Here is a 20,298-nt window from a genome sequence, read left to right as displayed (position 1 = left end):
AGACAAACGCTCAGACGAGAACGCAGGGGAAATGTGATTATTTTATTCGCTGTCTCTGCAAACAGAGTGATGCGTAAGTGGATGAGAGAAAATATATTTAGCCGGGATTCCTGCTGAATATATGACAGCGCAGCATTTCATTTAGATTACAGATTAACGAAATAATGCGACGACAGAGGGACAGGAGCTGTATATAGTTGCATGTTCAGCTTAACGTTGATCTGTGTGTGTTTTGCGGTGTTATTGTAGTATCATTAAGATACTATTAGAGTTTTTTTTTTATTTAGATAGACTAGCCTGGCTGATTAATTGGCCTTGAGATTATTAAGATCAGTCACTAACCATTTCAGTTGTTTTATGGGTTTCATTATCAGGTTTAATGGTGATAAGACACACATGACATTTGATGTTACTGTCATCCAACCTGATGCGTTTAATGTGTTTGATTTGATAGATGACAACCAAAGGCAAAATTATCACTGAACGAAGCTGTTAAAGAGGCATTTATGTCTATCTTATTTGCTTTTGCTAAATTGTTTCATATATCTACTGTTATAAGTTTGGGGGTGGGTAAGATTTTTGTTTTTAACATATTTATTTTATGTTTTAGAAAGAAGTCTCTTCTGCTCAGCAAGGCTGCATTTATTTGATCAAAAATACAGTAAAAATTGTGAAATATTATTACCATTTAAAACAGCTGTTTTTTATGTGAATATATAGTAAAGTGTAATTTATTTCAGTGATCAAAGCTGAATTTTCAGCATCATTACTGCAGTCTTCAGTGTCACATGATCCTTCAGAAATCAGTCTAATATGCTGCTAATATTTGCTGCTCAAGAAACATTTCTGATTATTATCAATGTTGAAAACAGTCATATTTTTGTGGAAACAGATTCTTTTTTTTTCTTTTTTCTTTTTTTTTCAGGATTCTTTGATGGATAGAAAATGTAAAAGAACAGCATTTATTTGAAGCAAAAATCTATTGCAACATTTTAAGCCACTTTTGATCAATTTAATGCATCCTTGCCAAATATAAAAGTATTTTTTGTTTTACCATATTCATGTACCATGGTATTAACATGGTACTTAATATGCTGCTAAAAATGGCATGATCAAAAAACATCTCATTTTGTTTATCTGGAATTGTTTTGCGCCTCAAACACTCAGCTGTGTGTGTCTGTGTGTGTTTCAGGTCGGGATCGTGTTGCATTACTCTTCTCTGTCCACTATGCTCTGGTTGGGCGTAACAGCACGAAACATCTACAGACAGGTGACCAAAAAGCCACAGCAAGCACAGGACGGAGACCACGCGCCGCCTCACCCCGCCAGATCACCCATGCTGAGGTAAGAACCATCACAAACGCACGTATGCTCGTCTCCAGGTTTCATTGAGACATCGTGTTGTTCTCGGGTTATGACACTTGCAGAGTTAATTTGAACAAATTAGCCACTTGGTGCTTGACATTAGTCTGAAGAGCAAATGATCTGTCAAGATGAACCTCTTACAGTGAAGATCCAGTCAGTAAACATGAGACAGACAGATGCAGCGTCGGGATGTTGATTGTAACCTTCATGTTAACCTTCTGTCAGTGTCAGGCTAATAAGCCCAATCAATTTGTGTTCAGGGGAAATTCAACATGTGAATTAACCACCCGTAGAGAGAATAAGAGTCAGATCGCAGAGCAGCGTGTATTTAATCAGTGTGTGATGAATTTATCTTCACCCTTGGGCTGGTCAGTTTGGAAGTTACCGTTTATACCGCGGTATGTCTGTCTATAGGTAGGACTACTTTGTTTTATAGTTTGTGAATTGTTGAGTTCTGTTTTTGGTTGTTTAACACACAATTGTGTACATTTAATAACAATTTAGAGGAATGTATTGTGCGTATATACATTTTAACATATATATATATATATATAATGTGTATATATATGTGTGTGTGTGTGTGTGTGTGTGTGTGTGTGTGTGTGTGTGTGTGTGTGTGTGTGTATATATATATATATATATATATATATATATATATATATATATATATATATATATATAATTATTGGCACCCTTAGTAAATATGAGCAAAGGTGGCTGTGAAAATAAATCTGCATTGTTTATCCTTTTGATCTTTCATTCAAAAAATTCGCAAAATTCTAACTTTTCATTGAAGGAAAACAGTTGAAAGTGGGGGGAAACTCACATTATGAAATTATGTTTTTCTTCAATACATGTTGGCCACAATTATTGGCACCCTAGAAATTCTTATGAGTAAAATATCTCTGAAGTATATTCCCATTCATATTTACATTTTTTAGCTTAGGAGCATAAAATTGTCCAGCCATGACTTCCTGTTCCACAGGAATATAAACATGAGGAAACACAAGGGCCAAATTCCCATAATCATTCATCACAATGAGTAAAACCAAAGAATATATTTCTGATGTGCAGCAAAAGATTGTTGAGCTTCACAAAATAGAAAGTGGCTGTAAGAAAATACCTAAAACATTGAAAATCCCCATTTCCACCATCAGGGCAATAATTGAGAAGTTCCAATCAACTAAACATGTTATAAATCTGCCTAGAAGAGGACATGTGTCTAAATCGTCCTAATGTGAAGTGAGGAGGAGAGTTTGAGTGGCCAAAGACTCTCCAAGGATCACAGCTGGAGAACTGCAGAGATTAGTTGAGTCTTGAGTCTCAGAAAGCCTAAAAAAAATGATCAAATAGCACCTACATCCCCACAAGATGTTCAGGAGGGTTTCAAGAAAAATCCTCTGCTCTCATCCAGAAACAATCTCCAGCATATTCAGTTGTCAGACAAGACTGGAACTTCACAGGCTTCTGTGGTCAGATGAAACTAAAACAAGTGCTTTTTGGCAGCAAACCCACCAGATGGGTTTGGCGCACACATGGATAAAAAGTACCTCATGTCCACGGTTAAATATACTGCTGGATCTTTCATGTTGTGGGCCTATTTTTGTGCTGGAGGTCCTGGACATCTTGTTCAGATACATGGCATCATGGATTCTATCAAATACCAACAGATAAAAAATCAAAACCTGACCGCTTCTGCTAGAAATCCAGTAATGGGCCGTGGTTGGATCTTCCATCAGGACAATGATCCAAAACAAACATCAAAACCAACACAAAAATGGGTCACTGAGCACAAAATGAAGCTTCTGCCACGGCCATCTCAGTCCCCTGACCTGAACCCTAAAGAAAATGAGTGGAGTGAACTGAAGAGAAGAAGCACCAGCATGGAGCTGGGAATCTGAAGGATCTGGAGAGATTCTGCATGAAGGAATGATCTCTGATCTCTGGTCAGGTATTCTCCAAACTCATCAGGCATTTTGGAGAAAAAAAATTATTTCATAATGTGAACCCCCCCCCCCCATCAACTTTCAATTATTTTCCTTCAATAAAAGGTTATAGTTTTGTGAATTTTTTGAATGACAGATCAAAAGGATAAACAATGCAGATTTATTTTCACAGCTGCTTTTGCTATACATATATATATATATATATATATATATATATATATATATATATATATATATATATATAACACATCTTTTCTGCTTGTTCTATGATGACTGGTGCTTCACAGTTTTTAATCTGGGATTTTTAGTACTTCTGAGTGGAATGTTTGGGTTTTATTGTGTTGAAAGTAGGTCACATAGTGTTCTCTCGGCGGCAAGCGTTCAGAAACGGTCTGGCCTGTAAGACGTGAGTCAGACGCTGTAAACCAGAATGACAGAACAATCTTCAGCTCTCTGACGTGGAGCACTTCAGCACGATGCTCAGTGTACACTTCAGTTCTGCCTCTTTTCTACAATTAATTTGGTTCTTAATTAACAGAGAACATGAAAAAGCCTAATATTTCTTTAAATGTAATTGCAAGCATTCATATGTGTGTGCTATGGCTACAGTGTACAGCAGATAATAGTATAGTATAAGAATAGTGTGCTATTCTGAAAGTATCCATGAAATGGATCAATAGCTCAGTAATGTTTTTCCTCGTCTGTGATGTGCACTTCCACGAGTTTGATTGAAACGTGTTTCTTTCCAGAGTGATTCTGCTCTACGACTGCAAGCGGAGTGATTGTTTTTTCGTTTATCTGTCTTCAGAATAATTCTCATGCTTCAAACCTCCTGCTGTTCATTTTATTTCTTGATTGTTGGTTGGATCAGCACATCTATTTTACACTCTCACATCTTCCCTCTCTCTCTCTCTCTCTCTCTCAGAAGCAGTTTCTCTTTTAGCCGAGCGTAAGTTCATGTTGCAGCCTCATTTGAACATGTTTTCTGTGTTTAAAGGCTTATAGAACATCAATTACCTTTTACACTAACATGCTATTAATTGAGTTCAAGTCATGTCAGGCAAGACACCCCAAGTAAATAGGGTAAACAGTAATCAGTTAAATAATTAAATTAAGAAATGCAACAACAACAACAAAAAAAAAAGTACATTTACAAGTTTTCTGAAATGTTATATTTAAATATGCAAATCATGCATTCACTAATTAAATACGCACTAGTTTGCATACAATTCCAAAACTGAAATCTGAACACTTGATAAAGCCAGTTTTGGATATCCATTTTTATCATTCCAGAAATCAGAAAATACTTTAAAAAACAACCAGAAAAAAACATGCATTTTCACCATGTTTTTAGGAATAAAATGTTCTATAAATCAGGCAAATTATATATGAACAAACCTTCAGAATATAGATATGAATAAAACTGTAAAGTTTGGAGTGCGTAAAGCTGCTGAAGTGGAGTTCCCATTCAGTCGGTCACGTTCGACGTACGTCGGACAGACCGACGAATAGGAATCTCGCCAGAGAAGCCAATCTACTTCGAGTGTAACTAAACGAGCCAATGCACATTGGCATGCAATCATCTGCATCAGCTGCTCACCTCGCAGCGCGGGTATATAATGAGCAGCAGGTGCGTTGCATCTTCAGCTTTTCGCTTCGGAGCCGAACTACTGCAAACACGGTGGTTTCTACGAGCGAGTGTTTGAAGAACGGACTTCAACGAGCCAGCTCTCTCTCTGACTGCTCTTCTCGTCCGGTGCAGGAGGAACAGCACAGCAGCGGGGCCGATTTTTTCTTCTTTGCTTTGTGTTTTGCCTTTTTTATTTGAGCAAATTAAGCTGTGTATCAGCGTGAAGGCCGTTTTCACGGCTGGTGACGGTGCGCTTTAAGAGCGCTAAAAAGCTGTTCTCACAGCTGGTAAGAGCAGCGTCTGCAAAGAGAGTGCACACGACAGGCTGCACATTCCCTGTCTGTGCTGCAGCGGCTATTCCCCTGCGTGCTTCAGCACCTAAAAGAGTCAGTCCTTGAAAGAGCTTACACGAGTAGTTCGCGTCTTTTTAAAGATGTCGTTCTACTTGTGTGCTGCTGAATGCGGTCGTTACCTGGCGCCCCGGGATGGTCACCAACGCTGTATCGCGTGCTTGGGCTTAAGGCACGCTGAGGCGGCGTTTGTGGACGAGTCATGTACCCATTGTGGGATGATGACCGTCGCGGAGTTGCGGTCTAGACTCCAGTTCCTGCAAGGCGGAGTCCCGGTGCCGTTGCCTCGTTCCAATCCTCCTCAGAGGGTTGCTTCGGGCAGCGGCACTGGTGACCTGAGGATCACGGTGAGCGCGCTTCCTTCGGGGAACCAACCCCCTAGGAACCCTCATCCCTCCTGCACTCCGCAGCCAGTAGAGCTGCCGGGAGCGTGGTGGACCACCCCAGAGGTGTGTACCATCCGTATCCTTCGGAGCTCCCCAGGATGACCGGATGTCGATCGCTGCATCGGAGGGTGAGCCTGATACTTCCGCGGATGACGATTCGGCGCAGCTGCCTCCCTCGGGAGTGACAACTGTGCCCGATTCAGACCCGGAAATGATGGCTATGCTTTCCCGGGCCGCCAACAGGGTCGGGCTCGTGTGGAATCCTCCACCGTGTCCCGAGCCCTCGAGGTTGGACGATTGGTATCTCGGGGTGGCAAGGGCTGGTTCTCAGCCCCCCACCCCAGTGCCTTTCTTCCCGGAGGTGCATGAAGAGCTCACTGGCACGTGGACGGCACCTTTTACTGCCCGAAACCGTGTCGGTGGGTCCTCCTCCCTCACCACCCTTGACGGCGGGGCAGCGAAGGGTTATACGCGCATACCCCCTGTGGAACGGGCCGTTGCTATGCAACTGTGCCCTAACTCCACCTGGCGGGGGGAGCCGTCTCTCCCTTCCCGGGCCTGTAAGCACTCGTCGGATCTTACCGGCAAGGCTTACCAGGCCTGTGGGGAAGCTGCCTCTGCCCTACACGCTATGGCGTTGTTGCAGGTCCATCAGGCCAAGGCACTGAGGGATCTGCACGAGGGTGGTCATGACCCACAAGTTCTTCAGGAACTTCGTGCCGCGACGGACCTCGCGCTTCGTGCGACGAAGGTTACGGCGCGGTCAGTGGAGTCGTGCGATGTCCACACTTGTGGTCCAGGAGCGCCATCTCTGGCTGTGTCTCGCGGACATGAGGGATACCGACAAGGTCAGGTTTCTTAATTCCCCCGTGTCCCAGACCGGCCTCTTCGACGACCCGGTCGAGAACTTTGCCCAACAGTTCTCGACTGTACAAAAGCAGTCTGAGGCCATCAGTCATATCCTGCCGAGGCGGTCAGCTGCTGCTCCACCACCGCCCGCAGCACCTCAGACTGCTCGTCGCCGAGGGCGCCCCCTGCGGCCGCCCCGCTCCCGCGCCCCAGCAGCAGCAGCCTCCGGCTAAGCGGCGCCGTGGAGCCGGTCGCGGTCGGGGCGCCCAGCCCGTCCCCGCCACCCCCCAAGAAGAAGGGTGGCAAGGCCAAGTCCAAGCGGCCCTAGGACGGGCGACCCGGAGATGGAGAGGACTGCTCTACAGGAGGTGGTGACCGCACCGCTCCTTCCCCCCGGAGGAGGGCCGGGTGGAAAATCTTTTTGTTTCCTTTTGTTTTTGTTCCGCCGCTGGCCCAACAGCCAGCGGTACCCAAATTCTCAATAAAAGAGCAGTTTCCTCTATCTCCGGGTCCGAAGAGGGCTCGGAGAGCAGTGGGAGGGCAAGAACCTCACCACTCTCATCCCCCTCTTCTCTCGCCAGCGGACAGCAGCGAGCAGCAGGCAGTCAAAGCCTCGACTGCTCCCTCTGTCCACCCGTGGAAGCAGGTAAGTGTTGCACAGCACACTGTGACGCCGCGTCGGGCCGCCTCGCAGAGAGAGCCCCCCGGGCCGCGTCCCTGCGTTCCACCTCGCTGCCCCGCTGCGGGTGCGCCTGTGGTTCCTCTGGTCCCGCTGGTACGGTCTCTGGGGGCCTGGTTAGCGCTCACCAGTCCGTCCCGCTGGCTCATTCGGACCATCAGGCTCGGCTATGCGATTCAGTTCGCCCGGCGTCCCCCCAGGTTCAGGGGTGTCCACTTCACTGTAGTGAAAGATGTCGATGCCCCTGTCTTGCGTGCGGAGATCGCAGTCCTACTGGCGAAGGATGCGATACAGCCGGTCCCTCCAGCCGATATGAGGTCAGGGTTCTACAGTCCCTACTTCATTGTACCCAAGAAAAGCGGCGGGTTACGACCGATCCTGGATCTGCGCGTCTTGAATCGGAGCCTTCACAAGCTACCGTTCAAGATGCTCACGCAGAAACGCATTTTCGAATGCGTCCGTCCCCGGGATTGGTTTGCAGCGATCGACCTGAAGGACGCGTACTTTCATGTCTCGATCCTTCCGCGACACAGGCCTTTCCTGCGGTTCGCGTTCGAAGGTCGGGCATATCAGTACAGAGTCCTACCCTTCGGGCTGGCCCTGTCTCCCCACGTCTTCACGAAGGTCGTGGAGGGAGCCCTTGTTCCCATGAGAGAACAGGGTGTTCGCATTCTCAACTATCTCGACGACTGGCTCATTTTAGCACAGTCCCGGGATCAGTTGTGCGAACACAGGGATTTGGTGCTCAGACACCTCAGCCAGTTGGGGCTTCAGGTCAACTGGGAAAAGAGCAAACTCGCCCCGGTGCAGAGGATCTCTTTTCTCGGTATGGAGTTGGATTCGGTCGAGCAGATAGCACGCCTCACAGAGGAACGTGCTCGGTCAGTGTTGAACTGCCTGAATACGTTCAACGGCAGGACAGCGGTCCCACTGAAATTCTTTCAGAGGCTCCTGGGGCATATGGCGGCTGCTGCGGCTGTAACACCGCTCGGTCTGCTTCATATGAGACCGCTTCAGCACTGGCTTCACGGCCGAGTCCCGAGATGGGCGTGGCAGCGTGGCACGTTCCGGGTGTCAATCACTCAGGAGTGCCGCCGAACCTTCAGTCCGTGGTCGGACCCCTTGTTTCTTCGGGCAGGAGTGCCCTTAGAACAGGTGTCCCGGCATGCTGTGGTGTTCACAGATGCTTCTGCCACCGGCTGGGGTGCCACGTACAACGGGCATGCAGTGTCAGGGGTTTGGACGGGACCCCATCTGCATTGGCACATCAACTGCCTCGAGTTGCTGGCAGTACGCCTTGCTCTGAGCCGCCTCAAAGGCCTGCTACGGGGCAAGCATGTACTGGTCCGTACGGACAACACTGCGACCGTTGCGTACATCAACCATCAAGGTGGTCTACGCTCCCGTCGCATGTCGCAACTCGCCCGCCATCTCCTCCTGTGGAGTCGGAAGTTTCTGAGGTCGCTTCCGCGCCACTCATGTCCCCGGTGTGCTCAACCGTGTGGCCGACGAGCTATCACGAGCTGCGCTGCCAGGAGAATGGCGACTCCACCCCCAGGTGGTTCAGCTGATCTGGAGAGAGTTCGGAGAGGCTCAGGTAGACCTGTTTGCCTCACCAGAAACCTCCCACTGCCAGTTGTTTTACTCTCTGACCGGGGGAACACTCGGGACAGACGCACTGGCACACAGCTGGCCCCGGGGCCTGCGCAAATATGCGTTTCCCCCAGTGAGCCTACTTGCACAGACTCTGTGCAAAGTCAGGGAGGACGAGGAGCAGGTCTTGCTGATTGCGCCTTACTGGCCCAACCGGACCTGGTTCCCAGAACTCTCACTCCTCGCGACAGCCCCTCCCTGGCCCATTCCTCTGAGGAACGACCTTCTTTCTCAGAGACGGGGCACTCTTTGGCACCCGCGTCCAGACCTCCGGAAACTCCATGTCTGGTCCCTGGACGGGACGCGGAGGTTCTAGGTGACTTACCCCGAGGTACTTAACACCATCACTTCGGCTCGCGCACTGTCTACGAGCCGTGCTTACGCCTCGAAGTGGAACCTGTTCGTCGAGTGGTGCTCTTCTCGCCGGGGAAGACCCCGAAGATGCTCGATCGGTGTTGTGCTTTCCTTCTTGCAGCAGGGGTTGGAGCGTAGGCTGTCCCCCTCCACCCTCAAAGTCCATTCTGCTGCTATCTCCGCTTACCACGACCACATAGATGGCAAATCTGTTGGTCAGCACGACCTGGTCGTCAGGTTCCTTAGGGGGGCGAGACGGTTAAATCCTCCTCGTCCCCCCTCCATACCCTCTTGGGACCTTACTCTGGTGCTCAGAGCACTTCCAGATTGCTCCCTTTGAGCCTTTGCTGTCAGCAGACTTAAAGATTCTGTCTATGAAGACTTTGCTGCTGGTGGCATTGGCCTCCGTCAAGAGGGTAGGGGACCTGCAGTCATTTTCGGTCGACGAATCGTGCCTACAGTTCGGGCCGGGTGATAGCCATGTGGTACTAAGACCCCGGCCTGGCTATGTGCCCAAGGTTCCTACCACTCCCTTCAGGGACCAGGTAGTGAGCCTGCAAGCGCTGCCCTCGGAGGAGGCAGACCCAGCCCTGGCTTTGCTCTGTCCAGTTCGCGCCTTGCGACTGTACATAGACAGAACTCGAAGCTTCAGGACCTCAGACCAGCTCTTTGTCTGTTACGGAGGCCAGCAGAAGGGAAAGGCTGTCTCCAAGCAGAGGATGGCCCACTGGATAGTGGATGCCATCGCCCTGGCTTACCAAGCTCAGGGCGTGCCCTGCCCGCTCAGGTTGCATGCTCACTCCACGAGAGGTGTGGCATCCTCCTGGGCGCTGGCTCGTGGCGCCTCGCTAACAGACATTTGTAGAGCTGCGGGCTGGGCGACACCCTAACACGTTCGCTAGATACTATAGCCTTCGTGTCGAGCCGGTCTCCTCCCGTGTTCTCGCCTCAGGTCAGAGGCACGGAGAGGCCCCGGCTTAGTGTCGGCTTGCTGCGCTACATGCGCGTTCTATTCTCCAGAGAGTCCCTACGGGCAGACCCTGTTGAGTCCTCCGGTTACCCTTCGGCAGCCGACGTGGCGGAGCGTCTGGCGCCAGGCCTATACTCCGTTGTATCCTTGAGAACCGGATTTGGGCTGGGTTCCATATGTGTGACCCTACGGGGATCCCATATGGCTTTTCCACGGCTGCTCTTAAACGAAGCCCGTGTCTTTCCCTCTGGGAGAACCCATCTCTATCGAGTTGGAGTCACCCCAGTTCTTCCATATGTAGCACAGCCCTACAGGGTTAGTCCATATGTACTTCTCCACATAACTCCTTCGGGGAAGGATGTGGCTTCCGCAGCGTTCCTTCAAACGAAGGTTACGCTTTCCCAGCGTTATCCAATAGTCTCACTGAATGGGTTTTGGAACAACAGTGATCGACCCTCTCTGTGTGTTAGCCCTGTCCCACCGTCCGCAGGCAAGGGGGTTCAGGTGGCTTACAACAGAGCGCTGGAGGAGGGCAGCTCCTGTGGCGCTTTGGTAGGGATTCCTATTCGTCGGTCTGTCCGACGTACGTCGAAACGTGACCGACTGAATGGGAACGTCTCGGTTACAAAGGTAACCCTCGTTCCCTGAAGGAGGGAACGGAGACGTACGTCCCGTCGCCACAGTTGTTGTCCTGCTGTGCTGCCGCCTGCTTGGTTCGGCTCCTCAGCGAAAACCTGAAGATGCAACGCACCTGCTGCTCATTATATACCCGCGCTGCGAGGTGAGCAGCTGATGCAGATGATTGCATGCCAATGTGCATTGGCTCGTTTAGTTACACTCGAAGTAGATTGGCTTCTCTGGCGAGATTCCTATTCGTCGGTCTGTCCGACGTACGTCTCCGTTCCCTCCTTCAGGGAACGAGGGTTACCTTTGTAACCGAGACGATTTCTGACACAAAAAATATGTATTGTAACTGAAATCTACAGATGCAAACAGATAAAGTTCAATAAAATAAACACTTAAATATGTATTTTGCATGTTTTCTTTCCACTACTCTGAAAGAAGTTATGGAAGCCAAATAGACCAAAACTGACCGGTACATGATAAAACAATGTTTTTTTCTGAAGTGTCTTGCCTAAAATACTTTAAAAAGTTGCTACAATAATACAGTAAAAAGCATTATAGCATTGTTTGTTATGACTGTTGTTCTGCTATTACGGTTAATAGTCAGCTTGTTTTCAGCCCATTAGTCAGCAGATCCTCTGTAAACACTGCAGGTGTGATGAAGGTCGCAGACGCAGTGGTGCAGCTGAGAGAGAGGTCGCAGCGCAACGATCGCTTTGATTCAGCATGACCAGAAGTGCTGATATCCGACTGCATGAGTTGTTTGCTCTGTATGGAACAGTTTGACCCATCCATGCCACTTGTGGACTAGTTGTGATCATGATCAAGTGACTTTTTGCCTGCAATGCACACATCACGTACATTAGGAGCCCAATGAAGAAGTATTTACGCTTATATTAATTCTTAATATTAGAATGATTGACACTGAAGACTGGAGTAATGATGCTGAAAATCCAGCTTTCATCACAGGAATAAATTACAGTTTAACATATATTCAGATAAAAAACAGCTATTTTACATTGTAATAATATTTCAAAATTTCTACGTTTTTTTTTTACTGTATTTTTTTTTTGTCAAAAAATGCAGCCTTGAGGAGAAGATACTTCTTCAAAAAACATTAAAAAATCTTACAGACTCCAAATTGTTCAATGCTATCTGGATAGATAGATAGATAGATAGATAGATAGATAGATAGATAGATAGATAGATAGATAGATAGATAGATAGATAGATAGATAGATAGATAGATAGATAGATAGATAGATAGATAGATAGATAGATAGATAGATAGATAGATAGATAGATGCATTTATTTGATCAAAAATACAGTAAAAAATGTGAAATATTATTAGAATTTAAAATAGCTGTTTTCTATGTGAATATATGTTAAAGTGTAATTTATTCCTGTGATCAAAGCTGAATTTTCAGCATCGTTACTCCAGTCTTCAGTGTCACATGATCCTTCAGAAATCAGTCTATTATGATGATTTGATGCTCAACATTTCTGATTATCTATTCTTTGATTAATAGAAAGTTCAGTAGAACAGCATTCGAAATAGTCTTTAATTTCACTTTTGATCAGTTTAATGCATCCTTGATGAATAAAAGTATTAATTTCCTTTAAAAAAAATCGTGTTTACACCAAAGTTTGAATGGTACTGTATCACAGTTTCCACAAAAATCTGAAGCAACATGTTGTTGCATTGTTGAAAACTGTTTTCAACACTGATAATAACCAGAAATGTTTCTTGAGCATCAAATCATCATATTAGAATGATAATCTGAAGGATCATGTGACACTGAAGACTGGAGTAATGATGCTGAAAATTCAGCTTTGATCACAGGAATAAATTACAGTTTACTATATATTCACATAGAAAACAGCTGTTTTAAATTGTAATAATATTTCACATTTTTACTGTATTTTTTATTTTTATTTTAAAAAAGCAGGGGAGCAGAAGAGACTTCTTTCAAAAGCACAAGTCTTCTTTGATGATTCCAAGGATTTGGTGATTTTAGTTTAATAAACGGCTACATACTGTATCACAGGGCAAACAGCTTTTGCTGAAAATGTTGGATAATTTCATGAATTATGCAGCGTGTTTGGACTACACCCGCATGTCTGCACACAGAGGGTGGCTGTTTTAATCTCGGCCGAACCCCGAAGAGACGAACTGGGATGCTATCGAGATGTCAAAACAGCCCTGAATCACAGCCTGAAATTACAGTCATTTGCTTGTATGTTATTCTTCGAGGAGCACGTGTGTAGTTCATTCCCTTTGGGGAGCGTGTGTGTGTGTGTGTGTGTGGCGTTTTTAAAGCAGATAATGTGCTGACGCTGGTGTATCTTTGCTCGCCGGGCCGATCTCATGTGATTGACTTTAATGCCGTCTGTCACAGGAGCCGATGGAGAGAAATCAATTTCCCACACACACACACACGCTGAATCACATCAGTGCCGGCGTCCTATCAAAGCGACCTTCCACCAGGTCATAGTCTTCCTCCATTTCTCAATGTCTTCAGTTGTGATTCATGAGGACGTGATTCTGAAGCTGTGCATGAAGAGAGGCATTATGGGAGAGTCTGTCCTCATTCACTTTTCACACAGTTATTGAACCGAACTGAATCAACACTGAACTGACTGAATCAAATCTGAAACAATCTGTATTGTATAAAGCGCTATAGAAATAAAGCTGACATGACAGTCAGAGCACCACGAGCCGAATACCTTCACATGAAAATCAAGAAAGAAAGACTAAATGATTACATACTTTGGAAACTTTACGACAATGTTAACCCTTATTATTGTTTAGATGAAGTAATCCTGGAGTCTCATGGAGGTTGTGCTTTGAAACACCCATGTTAAATGTCATGTGCTCTGCTCTGTAATGTTTTGTTGTGTTCGTGTCGCGGCAGAAGGAGGTCCATTTATAACTGATGATTGTTGTGCTTGAACTTCACCGTCTTCAGTCTGCCATTTTGTAGCTCAGTGAATGTGGGCGGTAAACAGCAGGGCGAGAAGATTAAGTCTGAAAACGGGAAAAAGAGGAGAAGAGGTCGTGAAACTGTGTGTGTGTGTGCAGAATGATGGCTACATTAGGAGACATACGGTCCCATGAAAGAAGCACCTCTATCAGGATGTGACAGCACTTTAACACACCCTCTCTCTCTCTCGTCCCTCTCTTTTTCACCTTTTGAAGATGTTTGATATATTCATGTATTTGCTCTTAAATAATTTAAATTTTAACCAAACAGTCACTGTAGTCTAATAGATTCAAAATGTTTAAGAAAAGTAGTAAAATACAGTTAAAATGCATGTTTTTCACCCTTTTCCTTAAATGCATTGAAGAACTATATTTCATTATGTCCATTTATATGCATCTGTGTTATTTTCGTAATTACTATTATAGTTTATTAGTATTTTGAATTAGCTTTTGCTTTTATATTTCAGTTTTCATTTCAGTTTAATTTTTAGTAATTTTATGTGATTTTATCATTTTTCCTTAGGTTTTTTTTTTTTTTAAATATTTAACTATGATAATTCATTACGTTCATTTAAATGCTTCAGTGTTATTTTAGCAATTATTATTATTTTAGCTTATTAATATTTCAAATTAGCTTTTGCTTTTATATTTCAGGTTTCATTTCAGTTTAATTTTTAGTAATTTTGTTATGTGATTTTATCATTTTTCCTTAGTTTTTTAAAAAAAAAAAACATTTCTAAATATTTAACTATGATATTTAATTACGTTAATTTAAATGCTTCAGTGTCATTTTACCAATTATTATTATTTTAGCTTATTAATATTTCAAATTACCTTTTGCTTTTATATTTCAGGTTTCATTTCAGTTTAATTTTCAGTAATTCTGTATGTGATTTTGTAATTTTTCCGTATTTATTTAATATTTCTAAATATTTAACTATGACATTTAATTACGTTCATTTAAATGCATCTGTTATTTTAGTTATTATTATTTTAGTTTGTTAATATTTCAAATTAGATTTTGCTTTTATATTTCAGGTTTCATTTGTTTCATTTTTAGTAATTTTATTATTTGATTTTTCCCTTTTTTATATATATTTCTAAAAATGTAACTACAGTATTGAATTACATTCATTTAAATGCATACATCAGTGTTATTTTAGTAATTATTAACATTGTTATTATTATTATAATAGTTGATTAATATTTTGAATTAGCTTTTGCTTTTATATTTCAGGTTTCATATCAGTTTAATTTTTAGTAATGTGATTTTGTCATTTTTCATTTCTAAATAGTCATTTTTATTTCAGTTTTTGTTTAATTTCAGTTAGTATTGTACTTGAACTTCTAATTTTCGTTCAGTTTCATTTTCATCAAATTTCATATTTTATACTAGTATGTCAGCTTTGTTATTTTTGTAGTTTTAGTTAATGATAACGCTGATGCATCAAAAGCAGATGCAGATATTTTTACTAAAACCTCTTAATGAAAAACTAACATCATGGAGGATGCACAGTTTGAAGATAAATTTGCAGAGCAAGTTAAAGTTAGTTAACATTATAAACATGTTAACACTGTAAACACAAACACTGTAGACATTTGAAGGAAACTCTAGCACCCCCTTGAGTCCTGGAGTTTAACATCACCACAGTACATTCACTTCTGTATACTTGTGTTGAGTTTGTCTTTCTGGAGTGCATATTGTGCACGTTTTCTTGTCTATTTCTCATTTTGTCTTTCCTCTAGGTTGGCTTTGGGTTCCTACATCACTCTTATCCTGATTTTCCTTTGTGTTTAATGCTTCCCTCAAACAGTCCTGACAGTTCAAATATATCACTCATAAAACACTCTCTTCACTGTTGAAATCAGATGCTGTATTTTTAGCTTCAACATTGTGAAGCCACATCAAGAACGAGTGAATATGATCATTTGTTTGTGTGTTTTGTGTCTGCAGGTTTTATTTAATCAGTGGAGGAGTTCCCTTCATCATATGCGGCATCACAGCAGCCATCAACATCGAGAACTACGGCAGTGGAGAGCAGACGCCGGTGTAAGTAGCAACTAAATCAATCTTATATGTTCTTTTACAGGTTTGAGTGACACTCTGTCATATACTTGAGATGCTCAGAGTAACATACTCCATACTAAATGTGGAGTTCATCAGTTAGATAGTATATCTGAGTGAAACGGCTTCTGGAAGAAGAACAAATGTAGGGCGGGGCTTGATTTTGTCTGTGGGGAATTGATTGGATGGTTGAGGTCTGCTATTGGTGGATCTTATGTGAGTGACAGGTTGCCCCGCCCTCATCATCAGAGAAGAGAAGAGATGTCACTGCAAGAGGGAGGGGAAGATATTCTTATTCAAAATTAATAGAAACATGAATTTAAAGGGCTCATAAACTGCGTTGTTTTATTGTTTTATAATGTTTCCTAGGTGCACTTATAATGTTAGTATGATTTTTACATCAAAAATTGTCATAATTTAGAAATAAAAGGCCCTTTTATTTTAGCCCTCTAATTTGAAAGCTCTGTTTTAAGGGGCGTGTCTGTTGTGAAACTTCAATGTATACGTCCACTGCTATGATTGGCTGACATCTTTGCCTATGAAATAGCTAAGTATTACTCTCTGACATGAAAGGTTGCAGTGATGAACATTGTAGTCGATGGGTGTTGTTGGGCTCATGAAAGCAGTGATCTCATCATTGCAACTCAATTTCTGCACACTAACACATGCTTTCATTATAACTAACAGTGCAAACTCGATGTAATTAAGAGATTCATTGAATAAAACATGAGTTTTGGTGCGGGTCCAGAGCTCAGTCACTGATAAACTCCAGTGATTGTAAAGGGAACGCTCTTTGATCGCTTTCTATATATAATTTAATCACCGTTTAAATAACAGATTATTTTCATCCTACAAAGAGAAACAAGGTGAAGTTGAGCGTTCAGTCACTGGTTTGATTTACTGACACACAGACAAAGATCATCTAACTGTACATGGATCATTAATATCAGATCAGGCATTAGAATGAACACAGTTACTGACATGTTGTTGCATTACTGTCAAGTCCATATCGTAAAAGTCTAAAGTCCGAAATGCGATTGATTTACCAAAGAATCCACAGTGAAATGTACCGAATACAAATAAATAAAGCTCAACTGAGACATTCACATTGTTGAAAATAAATAATCATATTCCTGCATTAGGATCCTTTGAAAGGTAATGTTATTTTAGTCCTGTATCGCTCTTCTCTCCTCCTCATCTCACTAACACACCAGTGGGCGGGGCTAACATTGGAACGATGAAGTAGGCGTTGATTTCTTCTGTGGAGGCGGAGTTTCACCAATCTATAGGCACATTTCAGGATTGGTCGTTCACTGGGTCTGGTGTTAATCAAAGCTTTTATTGGACTAACAAGGACGTTTTCAGTTCTAAAACTTACAGGATTTTCTTATAGTGCAATGACTTCTTATATATCAAAAGCTCAAGTTAATTTCTCAATTCATGACCCCTTTAAAACAATAATGATGTTCACAGATAAATCATTTATAATGAATACTGCGAATATTGTCCATTTTGCTTTCATTGTCTTTGCAGCTGTTGGATGGCGTGGGAGCCCAGTCTAGGTGCGTTCTATGGGCCCGTGGCCTTCATCGTCCTGGTGACCTGCATCTACTTCCTGTGCACCTTCATCCAGCTGCGCAAACACCCCGAGAGGAAGTACGAGCTGAAGGCCATGAGCGAGGAGCAGCAGAGGCTGGCTGACGTCCACCAGGGCGAGCCGGGGACTGACGGCGGCGGCCAGTGCCACGGCGGCTGCCCGGGTCTGATCAACCCCTCTATGCTGGCCAACGAGCACTCGTTCAAGGCTCAGCTGCGGACCGCCGCCTTCACGCTGTTTTTGTTTGTCACCACGTGGACGTTCGGCGCTCTGGCGGTAACACAGGGTCACTTTCTGGATATGATCTTCAGCTGCCTTTACGGGGCGTTTTCTGTCACGCTCGGGTTGTTCGTACTCATTCACCACTGTGCAAAACGCGACGACGTGTGGCACTGCTGGTGCGCGTGCTGTCCTGGACGACGCCCGAATAATAAGGCTTGTCACGCACACAGCCGGCCCAAAGTCAACGTGAATGGCGACACACACAGCCACTGCCATTCGGATGCGCTTTGTCCGGGGAAATCGATTCTGAGCCACTCGCACTGTGCGTGCCAGAATCACGTGACCTGCCTGACGCCGGTTTCGCCGTGCTGCGCCGCCCTGCACACGCAGCAGCTTCTGGAGGACGAAACCACCCCGCGTGTGCTGCTCCATGCCGACCCCGAAGGATACAGACCTGCCGTGCATCTGCATCGCTGCTTGAAGCCCGTCAGGACTAAAGCGAGACGGCATCGGGAAAGGGAACTGGCCTTTCGGATTCCCTCCGGTGCTGACGGCGCGAGCGCGCACAGCTCGCGCACCAACAGCCCGCACAGCCACATCTGCCACCTCGCTCACGAAGCGCACCACGTTTGCCACCACGAAGCGCTCGCGCTTTGCCACCACCACGTGTGCTGCGCCAAGGACGAGCTTCTGAATCCGCCGGACACGGGCGAGACCTTTCTGTGCGGGTGCGGGAAGACGGCAGAGGACGATCTCCATCACACCCACATCGAGTTGCATGCTCGCAGACAATCGCTGCCCAATCAGAACGGCATTCTCAAGGGAAGCGCGCTCTACCCCTCCGACAGCACGGGGAATATACGCACGGGACCCTGGAGAAACGAAACTACCGTGTAGTTCAAGGGCTCGACCGAACTCCAACCCTAGGATTTAAGAAAGGAACTTTTTTAGTACCATCCCAAGATTCATTAGCTCTCTCCTGCATTGTTCATTGTACAGGATGTTTGCATTTGCTCCCTCGGATCGTACAAACGCAAGAACAAAATAACCTGGGGCCTCATTTATAAAGACGTGCATACAATGATTCTAAACGTGAATGTTTGCAAAAGTTACGACAGTTTACAAAATATTTCTATAGATGATTTATCAAGTTCCGTATGCACAAAAAATGTTCGGAAATATATACTTACACAAAATGTACTGTATATACATACATACAATTATGTTAAATAATTTCAGTGATTTAATTAGCACAAAGCCGTTAAAAATTTATGGAAATCATATGTGCGGTAGGCATTGCCTGGTTTCTGTACTGTGTGTGTGTGTGTGTGTGTATATGTGTATATATATATATATATATATATATATATATATATATATATATATATATAATATACACACACACAGTATATTAGTGGTATCAAACAAGTAATTGCAATTAATCGCATCCAAAATAAAAGTTTGTTTACATAATATGTGTGTAATGTGTATAATTATAAATACACACATATAAATATAAATTTATATGTATATTTATATATATATATGTATATATATACAGTACAATGTAAACAAACTTTTATTTTGGATGCGATTAATTGCAATTACTTGTTTGATACCACTAATATACTGTGTGTGTGTGTGTGTATATATATGTGTGTGTGTGTGTTTTAGTTTTATTTTTTCAGGTAATAATTAATTAATTACACCGAAATGTGAGCATACAACAGTTTATTTTTATATTTTCATGTATATACATGTATATGTATGTGTAAAAAAACATATAAATATTATTTTTTCAGGAAATAATTAATAATTAAAGGTGCCCTAGAATTGAACATTGAATTTACCTTGGCATAGTTGAATAACAAGAGTTCAGTAAATGACATACAGTGAGTCTCAAACTCCATTGTTTCCTCCTTCTTATATAAATCTCATTTGTTTAAAAGACTTCCAGAAAACACGCAGATCTCAACACCGACTGTTACGTAACAGTCGGGATCATTAATATGTACGACCCCAATATTTGCTTATGCCAGCCCATGTTCAAGGCATTACACAAGGGCAGCCAGTATTAACATCTGGATCTGTGCACAGCTGAATCATCAGACTAGGTAAGCAAGCAAGAACAACAGCGAAAAATTGCAGATGGAGCAATAATAACTGACATGATCCATGATATCATGATATTTTTAGTGATATTTGTGAATTGTCTTTCTAAATGTTTTGTTAGCATTTTGCTAATGTACTGTTAAATGTGGTTAAAGTTACCATCGTTTCTTACTGTATTCACGTCGCTATTTTCATTTTTAAACACTTGCAGTCTGTATAATTCATAAACACAACTTCATTCTTTATAAATCTCTCCAACAGTGTAGCATTTTCCGTTAGTTGCGGATCACTGCCTCAAACTCAAACAGAATCAAACGTAAACATCAAAATAAATACTTTACTCACATAATTCGAAGCATGCATGCAGCATGCATGACAAACATCTTGTAAAGATCCATTTGAGGGTTATATTAGCTGTGTGAACTTTGTTTATGCACTGTAATATAGTCGACAGCTCGCGCGGCAGGGAGCAGGCGATTTAAAGGGGTGGCGCGCTGCCAAAATCAGTGTAT

The 20,298-nt window shown here is 43.5% G+C and overlaps 1 protein-coding gene across 6 annotated transcripts in view; it reads left to right on the top strand.

Moving 5' to 3' along the window:
* LOC137020325 (adhesion G protein-coupled receptor A3) overlaps positions 1-18,999 on the top strand; it is a 186,753-nt gene extending 167,754 nt beyond the window's left edge. For 5 of the 6 annotated variants that reach the window (XM_067385692.1, XM_067385691.1, XM_067385690.1 and 2 more), the window contains 4 exons: positions 1,193-1,344; positions 4,237-4,260; positions 15,745-15,840; positions 17,389-18,999. In XM_067385692.1, the coding sequence (XP_067241793.1) occupies positions 1,193-1,344; positions 4,237-4,260; positions 15,745-15,840; positions 17,389-18,571 (1,455 nt within the window). In that variant the 3' untranslated portion in view covers positions 18,572-18,999. The remainder of the gene's footprint in view (positions 1-1,192; positions 1,345-4,236; positions 4,261-15,744; positions 15,841-17,388) is intronic. The other variant, XM_067385689.1, reaches the window with a different exon arrangement.
* Positions 19,000-20,298: the final 1,299 nt, after the last annotated feature.

This window comes from Chanodichthys erythropterus, chromosome 5, assembly GCF_024489055.1.
Source record: "Chanodichthys erythropterus isolate Z2021 chromosome 5, ASM2448905v1, whole genome shotgun sequence".
Taxonomy (NCBI): Eukaryota; Metazoa; Chordata; class Actinopteri; order Cypriniformes; family Xenocyprididae; genus Chanodichthys; species Chanodichthys erythropterus.
Note: the sequence above shows the minus strand (reverse complement) of the source record. Positions and strands in the feature narration are given on the sequence as shown.